General features: G+C 48.8%; 1 protein-coding gene across 1 annotated transcript in view; it reads right to left on the bottom strand.

Annotated features, from left to right (window-relative positions):
• Nucleotides 1-21,076, bottom strand: part of TESMIN (testis expressed metallothionein like protein) — a gene marked incomplete at both ends in the record, with an annotated part of 40,562 nt that extends 19,486 nt beyond the window's left edge. Inside the window, 5 exons of the mRNA XM_080816415.1 lie at nt 4,592-4,683; nt 13,093-13,169; nt 15,239-15,359; nt 17,358-17,516; nt 20,597-21,076. Of these exons, the coding sequence (XP_080672541.1) occupies nt 4,592-4,683; nt 13,093-13,169; nt 15,239-15,359; nt 17,358-17,516; nt 20,597-21,076 (929 nt within the window). The remainder of the gene's footprint in view (nt 1-4,591; nt 4,684-13,092; nt 13,170-15,238; nt 15,360-17,357; nt 17,517-20,596) is intronic.
• Between the last annotated feature and the right edge of the window lie 1,137 nt (nt 21,077-22,213).

Genomic DNA, 22,213 nt, shown 5'->3' with positions numbered 1-22,213 from the left:
CACGGTTAGCACCCATCCCAGGGGCGGAGATGCAAACCCAAACCCAAGAAAGTCACACCACGCAAGGGGCAGGCGGGGTCCTTTGCTAAGTTAGTCGGTCAAGAGAATCCCAGGAGACCCGAACCAGGCTTGGGCAGAGGGTGCGGCGACTCGCTGCTCTGGCCGGCGGGTCTCAGCTGCGGCCACGCGCTGCTAGTCGCTGACGCTCGTCTGGACTGTGCGCCACTACTGACTTCTAAACAACCTTATTTCTATTTAATAATGAAGGATTTGTGATTACTTACAATTTCAGACACTGGGATTTGGTACAGTTACATGGCTTTTTAGACTTTGTGTCCCATGAACTAAGAGTTACTCTATAAAGATTAAAAAAGAAAATATTCAGATCGTTACTCTTTAAAAGGAGAATTAGCTAAGCATCTGGTGTTTTGAACAAATACTGAAAATCTCAGCACCAGGCGCTCATAGGTACTATTTATCGGCGCCCGATCATGAAACGGAGTTGCTGTGCGTATTACCACACGATGGGAGGAGCCTAGCCGATCCCAGCTTGCACGCCCACAGTCCCCACGGGGTGCACAACAGGACCTAACTGCTGTCCCCTTCCCAGGAAGCCTTCTGGACGCTCTTCCCTTGATCTGTTTAAACCCCTATTACATGGGGACCCTCACGCCAAATAGCTCCTTTAGTTCAACCTTTTTGCGTTTTCCCCAATCTGAACACTAACGGATAATATAACTTAAATCGGCCAATCATCGTCTTAAATCGTTCGGGCACTGGCAGAGCTGTCCACGCTGCAGAGCTACCAGCAATGTCAAAGCAAGTTTCCAGTGGAGACCTAACTGCTCTTGGGATTAGCCCAGGAGCCATCATGGGGGCATCAGAGGGGGACAGACGAGCGAGTCGTGGAGGCTAACCATGAGGGGCAGCGGGGGATTAAAATCGGGGAAGGCTCCCAAGCGCTGCTTTCCAGTACCGCTCGCGGAGGGAACTCCGCGTCCTCGTTTTGTGAGACGTCTACTACGCTAAGGTGAAAGGAGGGGCAAGTGCCCAAAGACAATGACGGGATGGTGACAGGACTCTGCTGGGTCACAGGGATGCCGCTTGGCCTGGGGGTCCCTACAGAAACCGCAGGGGAACTTGGCACACAGGTAACACTTGCCAACAGTCTCCTGCCACCGCACAGAGCGCGGAAGCACTGCGTGCCACCTGTCCCGTGGTTCTGATACAAATGCCCCGAAGACGGTGTGCCAGGCGAGCCCCTTTGCCTGTGCGCTGCACACTCACACACTCAGCTCCCTGGAGTCTGGACTGGGGGCACCTAAGTCCCAGCTCAGCCCGCCATTCTCTGTGCCCTGCGGTGGATTCCTCCTGCGTGGGCGCGCTTGCCTTAGCAGCCTCCAGCACAGCCCCACTGTCTGGGCTTCTGTTTAGCGACATCCCCACCCCCTCAAACACACTTGGCACCTGACCCCTGGACGAGCTGCTGACTCTTCCTTTTGGAGATTCTCCCATTTTAAGATAATGTCCCCAAACTATGTCACTGAATGCTATATTAACTTATTATTTGTCTAGTCTACTTTTCCCCTTTGTACCTAGCAGAGTGACAGCTTTTTTGTCCCCACAGGTGCCCAGAGGTGCGCCTTGGAGCAGACGTGGGCTTTCAGAGGAGGGCGCGTGCACACCTACTTCACTGCTCTCTCTTGTTCTCGGCCTCTCAGACCTCCCCCTACAGTGGGACACAGGGTGGCCTGGCACTGACTATCCACAGGAACCAAAATTCTTTCCTCTAAAAAGGGGTGGGGTGCATGGAGACATTCCAGGCGTGACCTGCCACGACTGGGGGAGGACAGAGCACAGTTCAACGAATGTCCTGTATCAGGAAGATACCAACAGGCATTTCCCGAGAGATCAGCAAGTGGTCAGCATGGTGATAAGAGCTTCAGGGGCAAATAAAAAAATATACGTGTAAAAATTTATAGTCAGTCCAGGAGGAATCCCGCAAAGAACTTGGGAATGAGATATATACGTATATATAAATATATAAATATAAATGAGATTGTAAAATTGGAGGACAAAAGATATAGTAAAATCAGATTATTTGATACTGATTGGCAATGATATAAAATCCAGAAATGGTAGTTTAATCTGGATGGAAGAAGTTAAACTACTTTCGAAGGAGCTAGAACTCGCCACCACCGGTTAGGGCTGTGAGACTCGCTATCCACCCCAAGGGGGTTCCAGCTGAGGTAGCAGCATGAGCAAAGGCGCCGTAGGGGCGAGCACAGGGCACCAGGGCGGGAAGGGACGGGAACCGAACCGGGGAAAGTTCCACGGCTCTGTGGACACTGTCCACCCTCTCATGCCAGTCTGAATACTAAGGAGTCGGGAGCGATCCTCACAATTCTGCCTCAGGAAAGCACGAGAAATAAACTCCACCGCACGAGATATGACCTCATCTTTATGAAAAAAAATTTTCAGAGAAGGAGACTCGTGACTGTTCTTTATTATGACATTCATTACGTTACCAAAAGTAATAGCATCAACGAAGTGTCAGAATTCACATTAACATCCGACTGATGACAAGATGACAAAAGCCATACGGAGTGACAGGACATGAATTTTTACTGAAAGGGCATCTTCATGAATCTGATAAGCTAGTTAATAAGTTAGCCAGTTCCCCACCCAGCTCTGAAGAGCGATGACAGGGTGGGTGACACCTGAGGACCACGCCCCGAGGCTCCACCGACGGTCACTCGGCGTCTATGTCACCCCCGCGGTTAGAAACCTCTGAGCCATCCTGGGCCGACAGAGCTTCCTTTCTGAGGTCATCAGACCTAGTCTGACCTTGTTATCTTGTGGCAGTCAACAAGACGGGGCGGAGCACCCAGAGAGGCGAGGGGGTACGGCAAATCAGTCGCAGTGGGAAGTCACACAGGACGACGCACGAGGGAACGGGCTTCTGCGTGCGCCCTTACCACGAGTCACACGCTGCTAGATTCAGTTCACCATCTGTGCTGCGGGGGCTGAGATCAAAGTCATGCGGCTGATTCAAGGGAGTGACATCGACTCAAGTAATTCTTTGGAGCAAAACCCCACAAACACAAGGCTCATGTTGTTCCTGGCACTTCACTTATAAGAGAAAAATGTTTTACGACCCGCGTAATTATGCCAAAATAAAGAAAACTATGTGACCGAGAAAACCGAGGAGAGCCTGGGGACAAGGCGGAGTGACACCGCATGGCAGCTCCCTCCTACTGCTCGCCCGCGAGAACGTGGGTCAGCCGTGCCACAGAGAAGCCGCAGGTCGCGCCGGGGCTCGAGAGCGCACGCTTGGAATGAAGCATTCGAAGTGCCAGATTCCCTCGGATGCTCCGGACACTAACACACACGGCGATCCTGCACTGCTCGCCGATGCGCCCAGATTCCACGGGAGAAAAAGGGGTGTCTTCTGGATGGTGACATCGTAGGTCACGCAGTGTAACCAAAGATGGGGGGGGGGACCTGCCAGCAGGATCTAGCAGTGACTTATGGGGCTTCTGTTTGGTCCAGAAGCGGGAAAAGCCATGATGGTAGGACTGAGTACAATACCAGCAACGACACACCCTCCCTGATGCGCGCCCAAGAGAGTGGGCAAGGAGGATGCCCGATCCCATTAAATGAACCGAAAGTCACCTGCCGAGGCTCCGGGCGACAACCACCGAAAGACGGACTGCTAAAACCGCAGCAGCCGCGACCCACGCGAGCCCCCGACACACTCCCGCGGCAACACAGGGGGGAAGGCATCGATACCCGCCAAGTGGTTCGCGGGGCCTTTCCCGCGGGCCCCGGCCAGCCCTCCTCCCCCTCACTGATGCCACAACCAGCACCGCAGGGGCCCGGAGAGCCCCAGAGCCCGCAGTGGACGCTTCACAGACTGCTTGACCCGAGGGGGACGTCGGACCACTGCGCGCCGCAAACGCACGGAGGCGGGAGCGGACCGATCTCCATAACCACAAGGATCCACGAGCGGAAGGGGCTGCCCCGTCCACCGTTCGCACGTGAAGGTTAACTCAACAAGGAGTTCCAACCAGCTTGGTTAGTTTAATTAGTTACATTTATAGATATGGACTTTCAAATGGCAAGACAAGGCCCCAGCTAAGGGCAGCCCATGTCCTCGTGGAGACCGTGAGCCTCAGCACCTGCCTCTGAATGCGGGCTGACCCAGCAGGGGTGCAGCGGCCGGTAAAGGCACACTCAGACCACGGTCAAGGTTAAGTGGTTGCCACACCACGACTCATGTTACGATTGCGAGAAAGACACAGAGCATCTGTTTAAACTGATGTGAGACCAAGACAGAGCTCCGGATGGCAGTGGGCCCTGAAACACCGGCGCGGACAGCGGACAGCGTGGAAGCCCTTCCAGCAACAAACCAGACACACACGGCGACACGGTGGGTACCACGACTTCATATAAAATACAGTTTTTAGAGGTCACGAAGGTTTACTGGTAAAGCTGACTTTAGAAGTTAGAAAAAAACCACCACAGCACCCAAAAACCTCTTAAACTCTTCTATTAAAGTAAGTGACAACTGATTGTTGTTAATCCTTACCCAGCCAAGGTTAGTTTTGGTGGTCCCGGAAGAGCAGATCCCGAAGGGAAAGCAGACCCGTTGACGAGGGATGGTAGGGCTCCGTTTTCAAGCTGTAGAAAGTCAAAGACAAACATATTTCTAATTAGAACATGTTTTGTAAGTTCTATCCAGTCCACATCTAGGTCCAGACAAAAATGACTCATTTTCTCCTGGAGGTTTATATCACAATGGCCTGACGTCAGGCTCTGCCACCATGACGGTTCCCCTCACCCTGGAGTGGGCTCCGGCCCAGGCTTCTCTGCAGCAGTGGGCGAGCCCAGCCCAGTGTGTCCCAGAACCACCTGGCCACTCCGGCCCGGGGAGGGGAGAGCCCTGCCTGTGTGGACCGGGGGTAAGGGGGTAAGGACGCGGGGCCCAGCCAGCCACACACAGCTGTTGGGCACTGGCCGTGGACACTGGAATGGACAGTTTTTTTTTTTTCATTTTTATGACTACAAATTGTGAGTTAAATTAAATCACAAACTTCTGTACACTGAAACTGTCCTTTAATTATAATGACATTCCTGGTATAATGTAAGAGCCCTGACATCTAAGGTCTTGTCAACCACTAGTGTCTCATCTAGTCAAAAAAAAAAGAAAAAAATGTGTAGCCGGTTCCAACAAATCCAAAAGCCGTGTCACAACCTCTGTCCCTTCTGTGTCCTTTGCTTTCCCGGCTCTCATTTATCTTTCTTTCTGTTACTCGTTAGCATGGCTCACAGATGATCGTCCCGAGGAAAGGAAAGTGTAGCAAAGTCATCAGTGACCCACTGCTCTTCCTATGGGAAGGCTGAAGACATGTAAAGAATTGCATAAATTCAGGTTTTGAGATGACTTGCATATATCACACTTCAATACCCTATCCTTGTCCCTTCATCCCCCGAACACTTGAAATTTCAAAGTCAGTTTTATATAAAAAGTATAGTCTTAACCAGCGTTCATGTACTAGAGGCAGAACGGTCTCCCCCCAAGATTATAGATTCTAAAAAAACATCAAGGCACCTGATAGTAAAATTGAGAAATCATAATTGGAGATACAATCTCTTGAAAGCCGCTAAGACAAAGAGGCTCCTTATGTACAGAGGAAAGCCCATCAGAATAACGTCAGACCTGTCCACAGAGACCTGGCAAGCCAGAAAGGGCTGGCAAGATATATTCAGGGTACTAAGTGAGAACAACATGCAGCCAAGAATACTTTATCCAGCAAGACTGACATTCAAAATGGATGGAGAGATAAAGAGTTTCCAAGACCGGCAAGGCTTAAAAGACTATGCGACCACCAAGCCGACACTGCAGGAAATATTAAGGGGGGTTCTATAAAAGAGGGAAAATCCTAAGAATAGCATTGAACAGAAATAGAGAGACAATCGACAGAAAGAAAGACTTCAAAGGTAACACGATGTCAACAAAAACGTATCTCTCAATAATCACTCTCAATGTGAATGGCCTAAATGTGCCCATCAAATGACACAGGGTTGCAGATTGGATAAAAGGACAGGACCCATCCGTATGTTGTCTACAAGAGACCCATTTCGAACCTAAGGATACACCCAAACTGAAAGTGAAGGGATGGAGAAGCATCTTTCATGCCAATGGGCCTCAAAAGAAGGCCGGGGTAGTGATTCTCATATCAGATAAATTAGATTTTAAACTAAAGACTGTAGTCAGAGATACAGAAGGATACTACATAATTCTTAAAGGGACTATCCACCAAGATGATCTAACAATTGTAAATATCTATGCCCCCAATATGGGAGCAGCCAATTACATAAGAAAACTATTCATCAAGATAAAGAGTCATTTTGATATGAATACATTAATAGTAGGAGATCTTAACACACCTCTCTCAGTAATAGACAGATCACCCAAGCAGAAAATCAATAAAGAAACAAGAGAATTGAATGACACATTGGACCAGATGGGCCTCATAGATATATACAGGACATTCCACCCTAAAACAACAGAATACTCACTCTTCTCAAGTGCACATGTAACCTTCTCCAGAATAGACCACATACTGGGTCACACATCAGGGCTCCACCAATACCAAAAGACTGAGATTATTCCCTGCATATTCTCAGATCACAATGCTTCGAAACTGGAGCTCAATCACAAGGAAAAGTTTGGAAGGAACTCAAACACCTGGAAGCTAAAGAGCACCTTGCTTAAGAATGCTTGGATCAACCAGGAGATCAAAGAACTTAAACAATTCATGGAAACCAATGAGAATGAAGACACTTCGGTCCAAAACCTATGGGATACAGCAAAAGCGGTCCTAAGGGGGAAATACATAGCCATCCAAGCCTCCCTCAAAAAAATTGAAAAATCCAGAATACACCAGCTGTCTCTACACCTTAAAGAACTGGACAATCAACAACAAATGAAACCAACTCCACGCGTAAGAAGGGAAATAATCAAGATTAGAGCAGAGATCAATGAGGTAGAAACTAGAGATACAGTAGAACGTATCAATGAAACTAGAAGCTGGTTTTTTGAAAGAATCAATAAGATCGATAAACCATTGGCCACACTAATCCAAAAGAAAAGAGAGAAAGTTCAAATTCATAAAATTATGAATGAAAAGGGAGAGATCACAACTAACACCAAGGAAGTAGAAACAATCATCAGAAGTTATTATCAACAGTTATATGCCAATAAGCTAAGCAACCTAGATGAAATGGATGCATTCCTAGAAAACTATAAACTCCCAAAATTGAACCAGGAAGAAATTGACAACCTGAATAGACCGATATCTAGTAACGAGATTGAAGCAGTGATCAAAAACCTCCCGAAAAACAAGAGCCCAGGACCTGACGGATTCCCTGGGGAATTCTACCAAACTTTCAAAGAAGAAATAACACCTATTCTCCTGAAGCTGTTTCAAAAAATTGAAGCAGAAGGAAAACTTCCAGACTCTTTTTATGAAGCCAGCATTACCCTGATCCCCAAACCAGGCAAAGAGAATTTCAGACCAATATCACTGATGAATATGGATGCCAAGATTCTCAACAAGATCCTAGCAAGCAGGATCCAACAGCACATTAAAAAGATTATCCACCATGACCAGGTGGGATTCATCCCTGGGTTACAAGGATGGTTCAACATTCGCAAATCAATCAATGTGATAGAACAAATCAATAAGAGAAGAGAGAAGAATCACATGGTCCTCTCAATTGATGCAGAAAAAGCATTTGACAAAATCCAGCATCCGTTCCTGATTAAAACGCTTCAAAGTATAGGGATAGAGGGAACATTGCTGAACTTCATAAAATCTATCTATGAAAGACCCACAGCAAATATCATCCTCAATGGGAAAAAGCTCACAGCCTTCCCGTTGAGATCAGGAACACGGCAAGGATGCCCACTCTCACCACTCTTGTTCAACATTGTATTAGAAGTCCTAGCAACAGCAATCAGACAACAAAGAGAAATAAAAGGTATCCAAATTGGCAATGAAGAAGTCAAACTCTCTCTCTTCGCAGATGACATGATTCTTTATATGGAAAACCCAAAAGACTCCACCCCCAAACTACTAGAACTCATACAGCAATTCAGTAACGTAGCAGGATACAAAGTCAATGTACAGAAATCAGTGGCTTTCTTATACACTAACAATGAAAATACAGAAAGGCAAATTAGAGAATCTATTCCATTTACTATAGCACCAAGAACCATAAGATACCTAGGAATAAACCTAACCAAAGAGGTAAAGGATCTGTACTCGAGGAACTACAGAACACTCATGAAAGAAATTGAAGAAGACACAAAAAGATGGAAGACCACTCCATGCTCTTGGATCGGAAGAATAAACATCGTTAAAATGTCTATACTGCCTAGAGCAATCTATACTTTTAATGCCATTCTGATCAAAATTCCACCGGTATTTTTCAAAGAGCTGGAGCAAATAATCCTAAAATTTGTATGGAATCAGAAGAGACCCCAAATTGCTAAGGAAATGCTGAAAAACAAAAATAAAACTGGTGGCATCACGTTACCTGATTTCAAGCTTTACTACAAAGCTGTGATCACCAAGACAGCATGGTACCGGCATAAAAACAGACACATAGACCAGTGGAACAGAGTAGAGAGCCCAGATATGGACCCTCAACTCTATGGTCAAATAATCTTCGACAAAGCAGGAAGAAATATACAGTGGAAAAAAGACAGTCTCTTCAATAAATGGTGCTGGGAAAATTGGACAGCTATATGTAGAAGAATGAAGCTCGACCACTCTCTTACACTGTCCACAAAGATAAAATCGAAATGGATAAAAGACCTCAACATGAGACAGGAATCCATCAGAATCCTCGAGGAGAACATAGGCAGTAACTTCTTCGATATCAGCCACAGCAACTTCTTTCAAGATATGTCTCCAAAGACAAAGGAAACAAAAGCAAAAATGAACTTTTGGGACTTCATCAAGATCAAAAGCTTCTGCACAGCAAAGGAAACAGTCAACGAAACAAAGAGGCAACCCACGGAATGGGAGAAGATATTTGCAAATGACAGTACGGACAAAAGATTGATATCCAGGATCTATAAAGAACTTCTCAAACTCAACACACACAAAACAGTTAACCATGTCAAAAAATGGGCAGAAGACATGAACATTCACTTCTCCAATGAAGACACACAAATGGCTATCAGACACATGAAAAAATGTTCATCATCACTAGCCATCAGGGAGATTCAAATTAAAACCACATTGAGATACCACCTTACACCAGTTAGAATGGCCAAAATTAGCAAGACAGGAAACAACGTGTGTTGGAGAGGATGTGGAGAAAGGGGAACCCTCTTACACTGTTGGTGGGAATGCAAGGTGGTGCAGCCACTTTGGAGAACAGTGTGGAGATTCCTTAAGAAATTAAAAATAGAGCTTCCCTATGGCCCTGTAATTGCACTACTGGGTATTCACCTCAAAAATACAGATGTAGTGAAAAGAAGGGCCATCTGTACCCCAATATTCATAGCAGTAATGGCCACGGTTGCCAAACTATGGAGAGAACCAAGATGCCCTTCAATGGACGAACGGATAAGGAAGACGTGGTCCATATATACTATGGAGTATGATGCCTCCATCAGAAAGGATGAACACCCAACTTTTGTAGCAACACGGATGGGACTAGAGGAGATTATGCTGAGTGAAATAAGTCAAGCAGAGAGAGTCAATTATCATATGGTTTCACTTATTTGTGGAGCATAAGGAATAACATGGAGGACATGGGGAGATGGAGAGGAGAAGTGAGTTGAGGGAAATTGGAAGGGGAGGAGAACCATGAGAGACTGGGGACTCTGAAAAACAACCTGAGGGTTTTGAAGGGGTGGGGGGTGGGAGGTTGGGGGAACCAGGTGGTGGGTATTATGGAGGGCACGTATTGCATGGAGCACTGGGTATGGTGCATAAACAATGAATTCTGTTATGCTGAAAAGAAATAACAAAAAAATCACACACACACAAAAATCTCCATTTGTTTAAAAAAAAAAAGTATAGTCTTGGGGGATGCCTGGCCTGCTGAGCTAGAAGGGCACGTAACTCTTGATCTCAGGGTCATGAGTTTGAGCCCCACGTTGGGTGTAGAGATTACTTAAATAAGTAAAACTTAAAAAAAAAAACACCACAGTTTTGGGGAAACAAACATTTTATTCATTCTATTTCTTTTCTCTCTTCTGCCTCTTATTGTGCATCATCACCGCCTGTGGGACTTGAAGACCCTGAGTAGCCACCCCGGGTCCACGTCCTTGAGCACAAAGCCCCACCCCTCTGGGGAGCCTCACCCAGGAGCCCCTTTCTCCTGCTGGGGGCTCTGTCCTCCCCACACAATTGACAGGAGGGCAGCGTCCACAAGTTACTTGAAACCATCTCTTTCCCGTCACCCAGACTCCGGTGGGGCCCATGTCCCCAGAGGTGGTCGGAAGTTTGGGATTCCTTTTGAGAAAGGATTTCACAGTTCTCAGGTTTGAGTTAATCCTTCGCTAAACCAGGGTACAATTTCTCCTTTTCCTTTTGCTTATTTAGTCCCAAAGAAAAGCAGAGAAAAAGGGGTGACTTCAGGACGGCATAGGTAGTTAATCTAGAGTGACTTTATGCTGGAACCCATGACCCTCTTCAGCAAGGCTGGCCACCTAGGAGCAGAGGCTGAAACTCTCGGGCAGTCTTCCCAGTCACATCACCTGGGCTCTTGCTAAAACTCAGGTTCTGGGTCAGCGAGTCTGGGGCAGGGCCTGAGATCCTGCATTTCTGTCAAGTTCCCAGATAATGCCCAGGCCCCTAGTCCATGCACCACACTGTGAGTAGCAAAGTGCTTAAAAACTATACAGAATTTGGGGGAGCGTGCGACTCTTGATCTCATGGCTGTGAGTTCAAGCCCCACGTTGGGCGTAAGAGATTACTTAAAAATAAAATCTTTAAAAATATACAGAATTGGGAGTTTGGCAAGGAAGCAGCAAACGCATGGCTAAAGGGATTGCCTCAAGGTTGCACCGGGCAGAGGTCAGAGGCAGCCAACACCGGGATAAGAATAACACAGCCAAGAAAAGATGGGGAGGAGGTGGAAAGCAAGGAGGCTGCGGTCCGAGGGAGCACGTCTACGGCACAACCTTCGCGGTAGAGCAAGTCCGGTGAGAGCCTGCCCGGTTGGGGCTGACACAGTGGGGAAAGGAGGGCGGGAGGAGTGGAGGCGGCCAGGAGGCCGGAGGCTTGTGTGCAGGAACCCCAAGAGTCTGCCTCGGGCGCTCCCGGGGTCACAGCTCGGGATCTCCTGCACTGACAATACAATATTGAGAAATACTTATTTACCCACTCGACAGACATCCAACTCTGCTTATACCCGCTGCCTCACGGGTCTCCTCTGGTCTCAAGGCCTTAAATGCCATCTACGCCCTGGTGACTTCTACCCTGCAGCCCAGACCTTCCTCACACTGATCTCCAGGCCCACGTGTCCCACTCCTGCCCGCCACTGTCACTCAGATGTCTCAAACGTAACACATCAAGGCCAGGGAACTGCTAGTCTCCCTCATAAGACGTGCACTACCCCCAGCTCTCCTGATGAAACACCATCTTTCTGTTTGTTCGGGCTGAAACCGTGGGGGCATCCGTGCTTCCTCTCTCTCTCTCGCATCCCACATCCAGCCCATCATAAGCCCTGCCAGCCTGCAGGGGACCCGGACAAGCCGCTTCTGCTCCACTGGCCCCACCTGGTCTGAGCTGCTGTCATCTCTGCCCCGCCCCCCACCCCCCCCCCCACTATGGGACTCTCCCAGTGGCAGGTTCCCCTACACCCACTGGCCCCCACCCTTCCCCCAGCCCTATGCTTCCTCCTCCTCCTCTTCCTCCTCTTCCCTCTACCTTCCTCCTGCCCACTCCATTCCCTCCCCGCCGGCCGCCTCCTCACTGTCTCTACAGCAGGTCGGCCCTGTGTTGGGCTCTTCTGCTTGCCTGGAATGTTCTCCCACATAATGGTCACGCAGCTCACCCTCTCCTCTCACGATTTTCCTCAACTGTCACCTTCTCGATGGCGCCACCCGTGGCGGGCATCCTGCCTTGCCCCCGAGGAAGCTCTGTATCCGATGCCTGTCCTCTGCTCTCCTGGCACACAACATAGTTTACTACATTTGCTCATCTTGTCTGTCTCCCGCACTAAAATGTAGGCTGCAGGGGGCAGAGTCACATGTTTTTTTTGTTTGTTTGTTTTGTTTGGGGACATCACTTAGCATTGGCTTGCTGATGTGGTCCGAGTGCTCAGATCAGCACCGGCCCTGCTGAAAGTCACTCTATGGGACCGCCCTGTATGTGCCAGTCTTCGTTCCAGGTCTCAGTTTACAGAGACAAACTAGGCTCACAAGATCTCTACTCCTGCGGACCCGGCATACCCATGGGGAGATGCAGACAAACAGACAAACCGGAAAAACACAAGACCGTGACAGTGCTGGGCAGAGAAGCAGACAGGTGCAGTGACAGTGACTGGTTGTCGACACTGGGGAGTCACGAAAGGCTCTTCTGGGGTGGTGACATTTTATATCAAGACTTAGGGAAGAGACCACATTTGTCTTATATTTAGTATATGCATATTGTGGTACAATCATAAAAGCATTTTAAACTCTAAAAAAGCATTTCCATTCTACCGAGGAAGGGGAGGAATGTTCTACACCAAATGGGCGGTGTGTCCTGGTGGATGGACAGCAGCACTGCAAAAAAATGAGTTCAACAAATAGGGTGGAAGGTTGGTCTGACGGCTGTAGGAAAGTGCAAGAAAGCCCACAGGGTTGGCCCAGAATTGCCTTGAACCTGTGCCATTGCCTCCCAACCCCCAGTGTCTGACCCAGCAGCGAGGGTATTGGAACACTTGGTAAAGGTTTCACTGTCGATTTTAAAGACAGAGTTTAAATTATATTTCCTGACTAATTCCAACTTCAACAATTGAAATTTTAAGAGAAAATAGTGCCCAATTGTATTTTTTTTTATTAAAACAATGACTCACTTGTTGTGTAATGAGATTTAATTTTGCTGGTACTGGCAAAAATCTTCCTACTAAAGTAGTCATTGGTTTAGGGACATCTGTAAGGAAGACAATTAAAATTAATCGATAACATATATTGTTCCTTTTCTACCTGCACATGGAAGAAAGTACAAAAATGATCATGTATCATGGATTTATCATGTGCAAAACCATTTAAACTTATCTTGATCCTATTTGTTTTTGTATTCTGTAAAAACTTTTGAGTCAATATTATTATTTTTACGTATCACACCTTTTTCTTGGTCCTAAAGCTGCTTAACTTAGGCTTCCAGGGAGAGTCTACTACGCTAAAAACAAAACGAACAAAACAAAACTGTGGCTAGTGCCCAGGTTCCCACGCCGTGGCTCTGGCCAGGGGCCCTCGGGAGCGGCCGCAAACTGGCCAGGGAGGCCCTGGATCCGTCCCACTTTCAAGGACGGCACAGCGACATCTGTTGGACGTCGCGTGAACTACTTTCAATTTGTGTGCATTCTTTTTTTCAAATGGTTACTAACTTGCTAGGATGTAAATACTTATTAGGCTCTTTGGACCAAACTATTTAACTAATGGAACGGATTCGTGTATCTTTGGTGTACATGTGCCGTGGGAAACACTCCCGACACACCGAAGGCCCTGCAAACCTCAGTGCTTGCTCGTGAGCAGAGGCGGAGGGAGAAACGTGTCAGCGCCTTCAGTCACTGGCCAGCTGCACACGTTCCCTGCTCCGGGCTCACGCATCCCTTGAGTGATGCTACCTTGACACTTCGGTAACCGGGGTGCGTTTATCTTATGCTGGTATTTCATATGTCCATGGTGACATATGAAATGATTCTATGACAAGGAAGTAGGTTTGGAGAACACCATGTAAAGCCTTTCCTTTTGTGGATCTAAAGGCATTAGGATTGGGTCACGTTCCAGAAGGAGGGGAATTAGGAAAGAAGCCTTCCCTGCCGGTGCAGAGGATCAGAGGTCGCTCTGACCCACAGGAGATGAAGCCAGAAGGCCGTGGTGGGCGTGGACAAAGGGCTTCTGGAAGACTAAACTCCACCCCTGATTCCGTATCACAGGAAAGCAAATGTCTTGAAGGCATTTTATCTGTCCCTAAATAAAGAGACTATCAGGATGGAACAGGAGTTACAGTATTTCTTCTAGCCCTGAACTCTGTAGTGCCACTGAAATGACATCTGTATTTAATATTGATTTAAATTACCAGCAAGTACGACATGGGGGACCCAGTCAGTAATATCGCATCAACTTGGTGTAGCAGCAGACGGTAACTAGACTTACTGTGCTGATCGGCTCCCGTGTACATAAACTTCAGATCACTATGTTGTACAAACGAAACTAATATAATGTGGTAGGTTGATTATACTTCAACAACAACAACAACAAAAACAAAAATAAATAAACCATTGGCTAGATCAGCAAAACATCTGATAATTAAAATATTCTGATTAACTCAAGATTTAGACTAACATGATTATGTATACAATCCACACAGAGATACCTAGTTTTCAAGCATTAGGGTCTAACTTTTGTAAATACAATCCTAAGACTCTGTTATTTATTCTTTCTTTAATCACTTAAAAGTAATTTGAGGATAATTAAGGACTTCTAGGTCGTATATTATTATTACATCAGTTTAAAGATGTTTCTGAGAGAATGGCAGAGAAAAATCAGCATTTGATATATTTTAAAACTCAGTGGTGATTAAAGCGTAGTCACAGTTCTCACTGATTACACGAAAATGTTTCCATTAAACTGTATACAGTGTAACCACACCTGAACCGTCAACCGCCTGCCCAACCTAGGAAAGGCTGACATCCCAACCCAGTCCCTTCTCGACACACGTACATGTCGTAACAGCAGTCACCTGTTAGGGTCAAACGCTCTCTGCAGCTAGCCGAGTGGAGGATAACTATCCAACAACACAATGTGCATAAATGAGTCTATAAAGATTTTAGTTTCTATTCTTAGTTCACTCATAAGGGCAGATAGATTCGCCAAGTTGCCTAGTTAACCACCTAAGCGCCTACTTTACTTTTACTCTATATACAAAGCCAAACATTATCACTTATCAACTTACATATGATATGCGACGTAAGTTTTTATTAAAGTACTCTGTACCTGACTGTAGATAATTACTTTGGTCTTGATACTGAGGAACCAAATGAAGTGCTTTTAGTTCTCTTGTGCCAGAATTGTCTATACACAGCATTTGTGTACCCCCTTTCAACTGACATATCACCTAAAATGAAAAATAATGATCAGGTTTCATTTTTAAAAGATATCCAGGAATATGCATCTAAATGAACTTAAATCTGAGAAAATAACTTTAATCCAGAATTTCGGTTTTAATGGAAAACGGCAAGCTATATAATCTGTTCTTGATTTCTTACTCTACAGTAATACGTTCTCTGGAGGAACCACAGAGCAAACCTCCCCCCTCCGGAATTGTTTTGTGAGACGTGTTCTGTGTGTGCATGCAAGTTCCTGCTCATGCCTTCCTCTACAGGTGTCTGCCCGTGGAGGTTTAGGTCTCGGTGACTATGCACCGAGCTGCCTTCCCCATCCTTACACTCCACTGTCTGCCTCAGCGAAGACTGTGGTGATCTGCCCCACCCCAGCCCCATTAGATCCAGTGAACTGGAGGAAAAGACTTTGTCCCCGACTCCAGCTCTGGAGCTGGTCACATCCTTAGAATAATCTTATATTTTATGAGGTATCTTTCCTGCTACACACACACATTATTATTTGACACATGGGGTTTTTATTAAACGTCCATTTATTATATTTCCTACAAGTACAGGTTCTAAGGAGCCTAGTCTTCCTGGGCCTGACCGGCACTCTCAGATCCCCTCGTTGGATTCTGACCATAAATGATTCCTCAGTGAGCCAGGTGGGTCCATGAGTCAAAGAAACAAGTCAAGCAACGCACGGATGGAACTTTCCCTGGGTGCAGTCCCGTCCCAGGCAACACAGCATGCATGTGAAGGCAAGAGAAATCAGAGTTTCTGCCCAGACAGCTTCTAATTCTGACGGTAAAGCCACGGATACCCAGAGAAACTGCGGTTTCCAACTCTAAGTTGCCTTTGGGTTTCCCAGACAGGAAACCCCAAGTAAGCACCCAGGATCGATGTTAGCAGAATGACACCTGTAGAACCTGTGTTAACAAAGGGCTGGTCAGTGGCTCAAACCTTCGCATCACCCTGATGTTGGATAAGAGGCTAGGATTCATGTTTGGTTGGCATTTTATTTGTAGTCAGAGGATAAAGTTATAGCCACACACACACAGAGGTACACAAAACTGGGAGAAAGAATGGGTTCTCCTGGGCTCGGCCATGCCCTCCCCAACCAGGAGCGTGTGCACGCTACCCAGTAGCCTGATGTAACTAGAAGAATTATCCTGCTCACTTGGTCCAGGCGTCACAGACAAGCTCTGCTCTCAGAACCCACAAGCCCGAGCAGAAGCACAGACAGACAGGCGGTACTGGTACATGCCACCGCTAAGCCAAAGTTGGTGATGAGCTCATTTTCAAGTTAACTCCTAGTTAAAGGATGTGCCTTAGAGATTAGGTCTCCCTTCTTGGGATAAAGAGCTGACAGGGAAAAGGCGGCCTCTGGTTCTTTGGACTGTTCGCTAGAGGAAGAGTCAGGGCCTGATTCTCTGGCTCTCCTCCTTCCTAGTCCTCACTCACCACACTCAGACCTGGGGTCCCAGATGCACCACCTACAAGCAGACCATGTAACATCTCTCTCTTCTTATCCATGAAATGTAGACAAAAATAATGGCTAGCCTACAGCATTGACAGGAGGATTAAATGAACCACACAGGTTACGGACTATGTCATGCGAGTGTCACTTGGTATTATTAGGAATTTGGAGGCAGGCAGGAAGGGAAACAGCCACAGAACCCCAGTTCCCTCTACCCGCACCCCTGCCAAACCACGCAGTTCTAAAGGCAGCCCGATTTGGGGCTACCCTCCTTAGCAAGGACCGCAATGTCCTAATCTTTGTTTGGTTTGCGAAGACCCAGGAACTGGGAATTCCAGAGGTGAACGGAGCATTACATGTTTTTAATTATGTTCCTCTTTTGATAGATGAGGCGATCAGAACTGCGGACTCAACAAGGAAACGGAATGGAAAACCAGTGACTGAAATCAACGATTCCTATTGAATAAGCAATGATCAGAATCAAACATTTAAGATAATGTCAGTTAAGACACATTTTCTTTGGCATCATTACCATTGGGTTAGAGTCTTTCTTGTGAGAGCAGCCAGAGGCGTCCTCGGCTTCTTGCGACGGGGGGAACTTGCAACAGGATTCTGGACCAAGAGGGTTCTGAAAAGTTGCTTCCTCGGGATTGTTACTTATAATTGTACCACCTGCTTCCTTTATTTCCACCTAAAAAAAAAGCAATTGTTATTTTAGAAACCACACTGTGGACACCGGTTTTCACGGTTGCATACTGTTTGTAAAGGAAAGAGCACCCTTAGCTTTACTTCTCTCCCTGTCATTCTCCCTATGGGGGGGCGGGCAGCGAGGAGGAGTGATAAGTTATCTGATCAGCCTCACAGGGGAGGAAGGACCCTGAGGACCAAACCATCTGCCCACGAAATATGTGGGTGAACTTTCAACGCGGTGCTCATACTGCTTCCAGCCCACGGCATAAGGAACTGAGAAGATGCCCCAGCTGGCCGCGCACCCCTCGAGGGGCCCAACAGCCCTCCCTTCTCTAGGACCTGGCAGACTCGAGGGACCTTCCTTAACCTGGCCTCCAAGCTGGCCCTTTCTCACCGTTCTTAGAGTGTGCTCATTAAGTTGTATGAAATGCTCCAGTTGATTTGTTTTCTTCTCAAGAAGCCTCCGATCCTTGCCGACATATCAGATTTAACATTGATCGTGTATTTACAGCAGAGCTCACAATTACATAACCGCGGTGTCCCGACTGGGCGGCAGGACTGTAACGAATGCTAAGGGCACGGGGAACAGCCTGCTTTGTCTCTAAGCCGTCTTCTGCAACTCACCGACACACGGCAAGGTCACCAGCAAGAGGGCAAAATGCCAGTGATACTGCCGAGAACTGGTGAAATTTAAAAACTAAAGACTCAATGGTTAAAAAAATACCATCAGATTTGAGGGTTCCAAAATTGTGAGGATTCTTTCAAAATTTGCTAAGAATGCAAGGAGGATTGGGATGGCATTGGCCAACCCCTCCTGAACCTCCATTGGCCCAAGAGTGCCCATTGCAGAGTGCAGGGGAGCTCCCCAGAGGCCAGGAGGCAGGTCCTTCCAAGAAGACGGTGATTCCAGGGTAACATTCTGAAGACCTCATTTAAAATCACAGCACGGGGGCGCCTGGGTGGCTCAGTGGGTTAAGCCTCTGCCTTCAGCTCTGGTCATGATCTCAGGGTCCTGGGATCGAGCCCCGAGTCGGGCTCTCTGCTCAGTGGGGGTCCTGCTTCCTCCCCTCTCTCTCTGCCTGCCTCTCTGCCTACTTGTGATCTCTGTCAAATCAATAAATAAAATCTTCAAAAAATAATAAAAACAATAAAATCACAGCACAGATCATGATCTTTCTAGGTGTGGCTGTGGACACAAATGTGGAGACGTCCAACAAATAGTGAAATCAGCGACCCACACAGATAATAATTACTGGCAGTTTCCTTAGCACAGCAGACTGGCATGAAGGTATAAATCTTTAAAAAGAAGAAGGTTTAGCTGTGTTTCAAGTTATGGCTTTATTTTGATAATTCACATTTTATAGAAAGAGAAAATTTTAAATTTTCTTCTGCTTTCTGCTTTGAGGAACTTGCCAGGCAGGTGCCCTCAGAGTTTAGATTTAATTTACCACCCTATAATTAACAAGTACTTGTACAGCAAATGTATCAGCTCCTCTGCTGCAGGCGACTATGATCTGAACTACTTATACTCCGCGAAGTCCCATTTTTACAGAAGAGATGTGAACAAAGGTCAATGTGGGAATGAATTTCTAGAAAAAGGAAATTAGCAATTCATCCTCAATATTTACTTTAAAACAATCCCATTCTGTTTAAACGATAAACATGTCCATGCTGTATCTTTTTCATTTTACTAGTTAACTAGGAAATAGGCAATATCATTTTCTAAAAGCAAAGAAATATCATCCAAATAGCCTCTCCTTTATTTTGTCCAACCTACATTTTGTTAAAATTGGATTACATTAGAAGAGAATGTTGGGCGCCTGGGTGGCTCAGTCGGTTAAGTGACTGCCTTCAGCTCAGGTCATGATCCCGGAGTCCTGGGATCGAGCCCCCGCATCAGGCTCTCTGCTCAGTGGGGAGTCTGCTCCTCCCTCTGACCTCCTACCTTCTCATGTTCTTACTTGCTCTCTCAAATAAATAAATAAAATCTTAAAAAAAAAAAAAAGGAGAGAATGTTATGATTTTTGAGATGAGCCAGTTCTGTTCCTGTTCTGGTGAATTCTCACCGAGTCCACTTTGTAAAGTAGTCGTCCTAGACGCCCAAAGGGCAAAAGGTGCCAGGAACCCCAGTCTGGCCCGGAAGCCAAATGGAGTGGCTGACACTGCAAACCATCCGAAGAAGAGTCAAGGAAGACCTCTACGGTGGGTGATGGCTGGTAGGACCGGGGGAGCTCTAGGGCTCCCGTGTGTAAGCCGAGAGGGTGGTGGAGCCCCAGCCTCTCCTCCCCATCTTTCCTTTACACTAAGGAGCAGCAGCTGCACCAAAGGGAAACCAGAAAGGCAGAAATCCAAGCTCTGGAGCTATGACTCCTGATACATGAAGTCAGGCCACCCTCATCCCAACACCAGCTCCAAAGTGCGCCTCCGACGCTTAACAACTTACTACAGTGATTTAAGGGCTGAGTGATCTAGCTTTTCAAACTCGATCCTCTTAGGGGGCCAGTACCCATTTCCTTGGGATCCTGTTTCCTTTAAAAACTGATGTGTTTCATTCCGGCAAGAACAAAGCAGAAAAATCACCAGTGGTGACAGCAGAAGAGGGCCGTTAGCCCAGAATTAGCAGGAATTTATGTAGACTCTGATTTATGTTACTTATGCTTGAGGAACACGCCCTTACTAGCAGAGAGAAGCTCTGATGTCTTGATTTTAGGACTACGTGAAAACAATCACACTGCATTTCCCCAGACATTAGCGACTCTAACATAAAGTGGGGGGGGGGGGACTCTCCTAAAGCCAGTGATAGCAACAGGCGAGGGCCACACACTTCCTCTATGTTTCCCTCTTCCGCTGTCAGCACCCCCAGGACCTAATTCTCCTGCAGGGAGAACGGCCTGGCTGGGTCCGCTCGGTCGGGGCCTTACAAAGGGAGGTGCTCAGTTGGAATGAGTGACTCCAGCTCAGGATGCTACTGACCCCGGGAAAAGCCTTGTGAGGGAAATCTTGGCCCGGGCCAGCGGTCTCACTTCTCTGTTCCAGACCGGGTGACCGGGGTCCGGCGCCCGTCTCCCACATGGATCTTATTGGAATCACCCGGACCCCAGGGTGGGCACCTCCTTCCCTGGCCCAGGCGCCCAGGGGCACGACAGCAGGGCTCCTGTTCGGGGCCAGCAGGGAGGACAGGAAGTGCACGTTGTAGGCCTGCGGCTGCGGGGCCACCACCGGCAGCGCGGCGTCCTCCAGGGGGCTGAGCTCCGGGAGACTCGGGTACTCCGGGATCATCTCCTCGTCGTCGCCGCCGTCCACCGCGAGCTCCACTTTGACTTGGCTGTCACAGTCCACGTGAAGCGGGGGGTTGAGCGCGTGCAGGAGGGGCTCCTTGGGGTCCGCGGAGCTCAGATACGCGTCTTTAAACACGTGGAACTCGTCCTCCTCGTGCTTCACCACCACCGGGGTTTTCAGGGTGAGGTTCTCCGAAACGAACGGACTCTCTGCCCTGAAAAGGTCGGTCACGATCTCCTCCTCGGGACCCGACATCCCTCCGAGCAGAGGGGCCTCTTCCATGTCCACTGAGGGGACCTCGGGCCGGGCATCGCCAGGCACCCCTCGCCACGCGGATTCCGGCCCAGAGCCGAGCACCTGCAAGGACGCGGCCAGGTGAGGCGGGCACGGCCCCGCCCCGGCCCCGCCCCGGCCCCGCCCCGCGCTCCCCGGGGGATCCCCCCGCGCCCGAGGAGGCTGGAGGCTGGCTGGGGGCGGGGGGAGGGGGTCCCTCCACTCCGGAGGGTCTTCCCGGGGCCGGGGTCCCTCCATTCCCGAGGGGCTGACCGGGGCCGTGGTCCCTCCACTCCCAAGGGGCTGACCGCGGAGGGACGGGGGGTCCCGCTGTCCCCGAGGGGCTGACCGGGGCCGGGGTCCCTCCATTCCCGAGGGGCTGACCGCGGAGGGACGGGGGGTCCCGCTGTCCCCGAGGGGCTGACCGGGGCCGGGGTCCCTCCATTCCCGAGGGGCTGACCGGGGAGGGACGGGGGGTCCCGCTGTCCCCGAGGGCCTGACCGGGGCGGAGGTCCCTCCACTCCCGAGGGTCCGACCGGGGGACCCACTGTCCCCCTCCCCGCCTGCAGATCCCTAGGCCGCGCCCGGGAACCGCGGGCAGACCCGACGGGGGCCGGACGGGCGCGGGGTCAGGCCTCCTCAGGGGCACACACCTGGGGCCGCCGCGGCTGCCGGAGCGCAGAGCGAGGATGCGGGGCAGGGGGCGGAGCGAGCCGGCCCCTCACGTGCCCGCGGCCGTTGGCGGTTAGGGGCGGAGCCCGCGGGGGCGGGGCGGGGTCGGGGCGGGGCCGAGGGGGGCGGGCGGGGGCGGGGCTGGCGGGGAGCCAGGTGACCCGGGCGGGGGCGGGACGGGCTGCTGCGGGGAGAAGGGCCGGCGAGGGCGCTCGCAGCGTCTTCAGCTCCAGCCTCACATGTGGCAACTGGGGCCCCCAGACCGGCCTGACTTCTTCAGATCAAAACTAGAGCAGATTTTTTTCTCTCACTGGGTCATAAACTCTACCGAAATATGTAAACATTACAGATAGAGCCAAAGTTCCCTTAAGAAACGGGCCGTCCCCCGTCGCGCTGCGGCCGAGGGGACACTGCAGTCCGCTGTGTGTCCTTCCAGCCCTCGCAGGGCCCCACGGACGGATGCGTGCACGGACG

The sequence above is a fragment of the Martes martes genome (assembly GCF_963455335.1).
Source record: "Martes martes genome assembly, chromosome: 10".
In the NCBI taxonomy this organism is placed as follows: Eukaryota; Metazoa; Chordata; class Mammalia; order Carnivora; family Mustelidae; genus Martes; species Martes martes.
The sequence above is the reverse complement of the archived record's forward strand: the minus strand, read 5'-3'. Positions and strand labels throughout refer to the sequence as shown.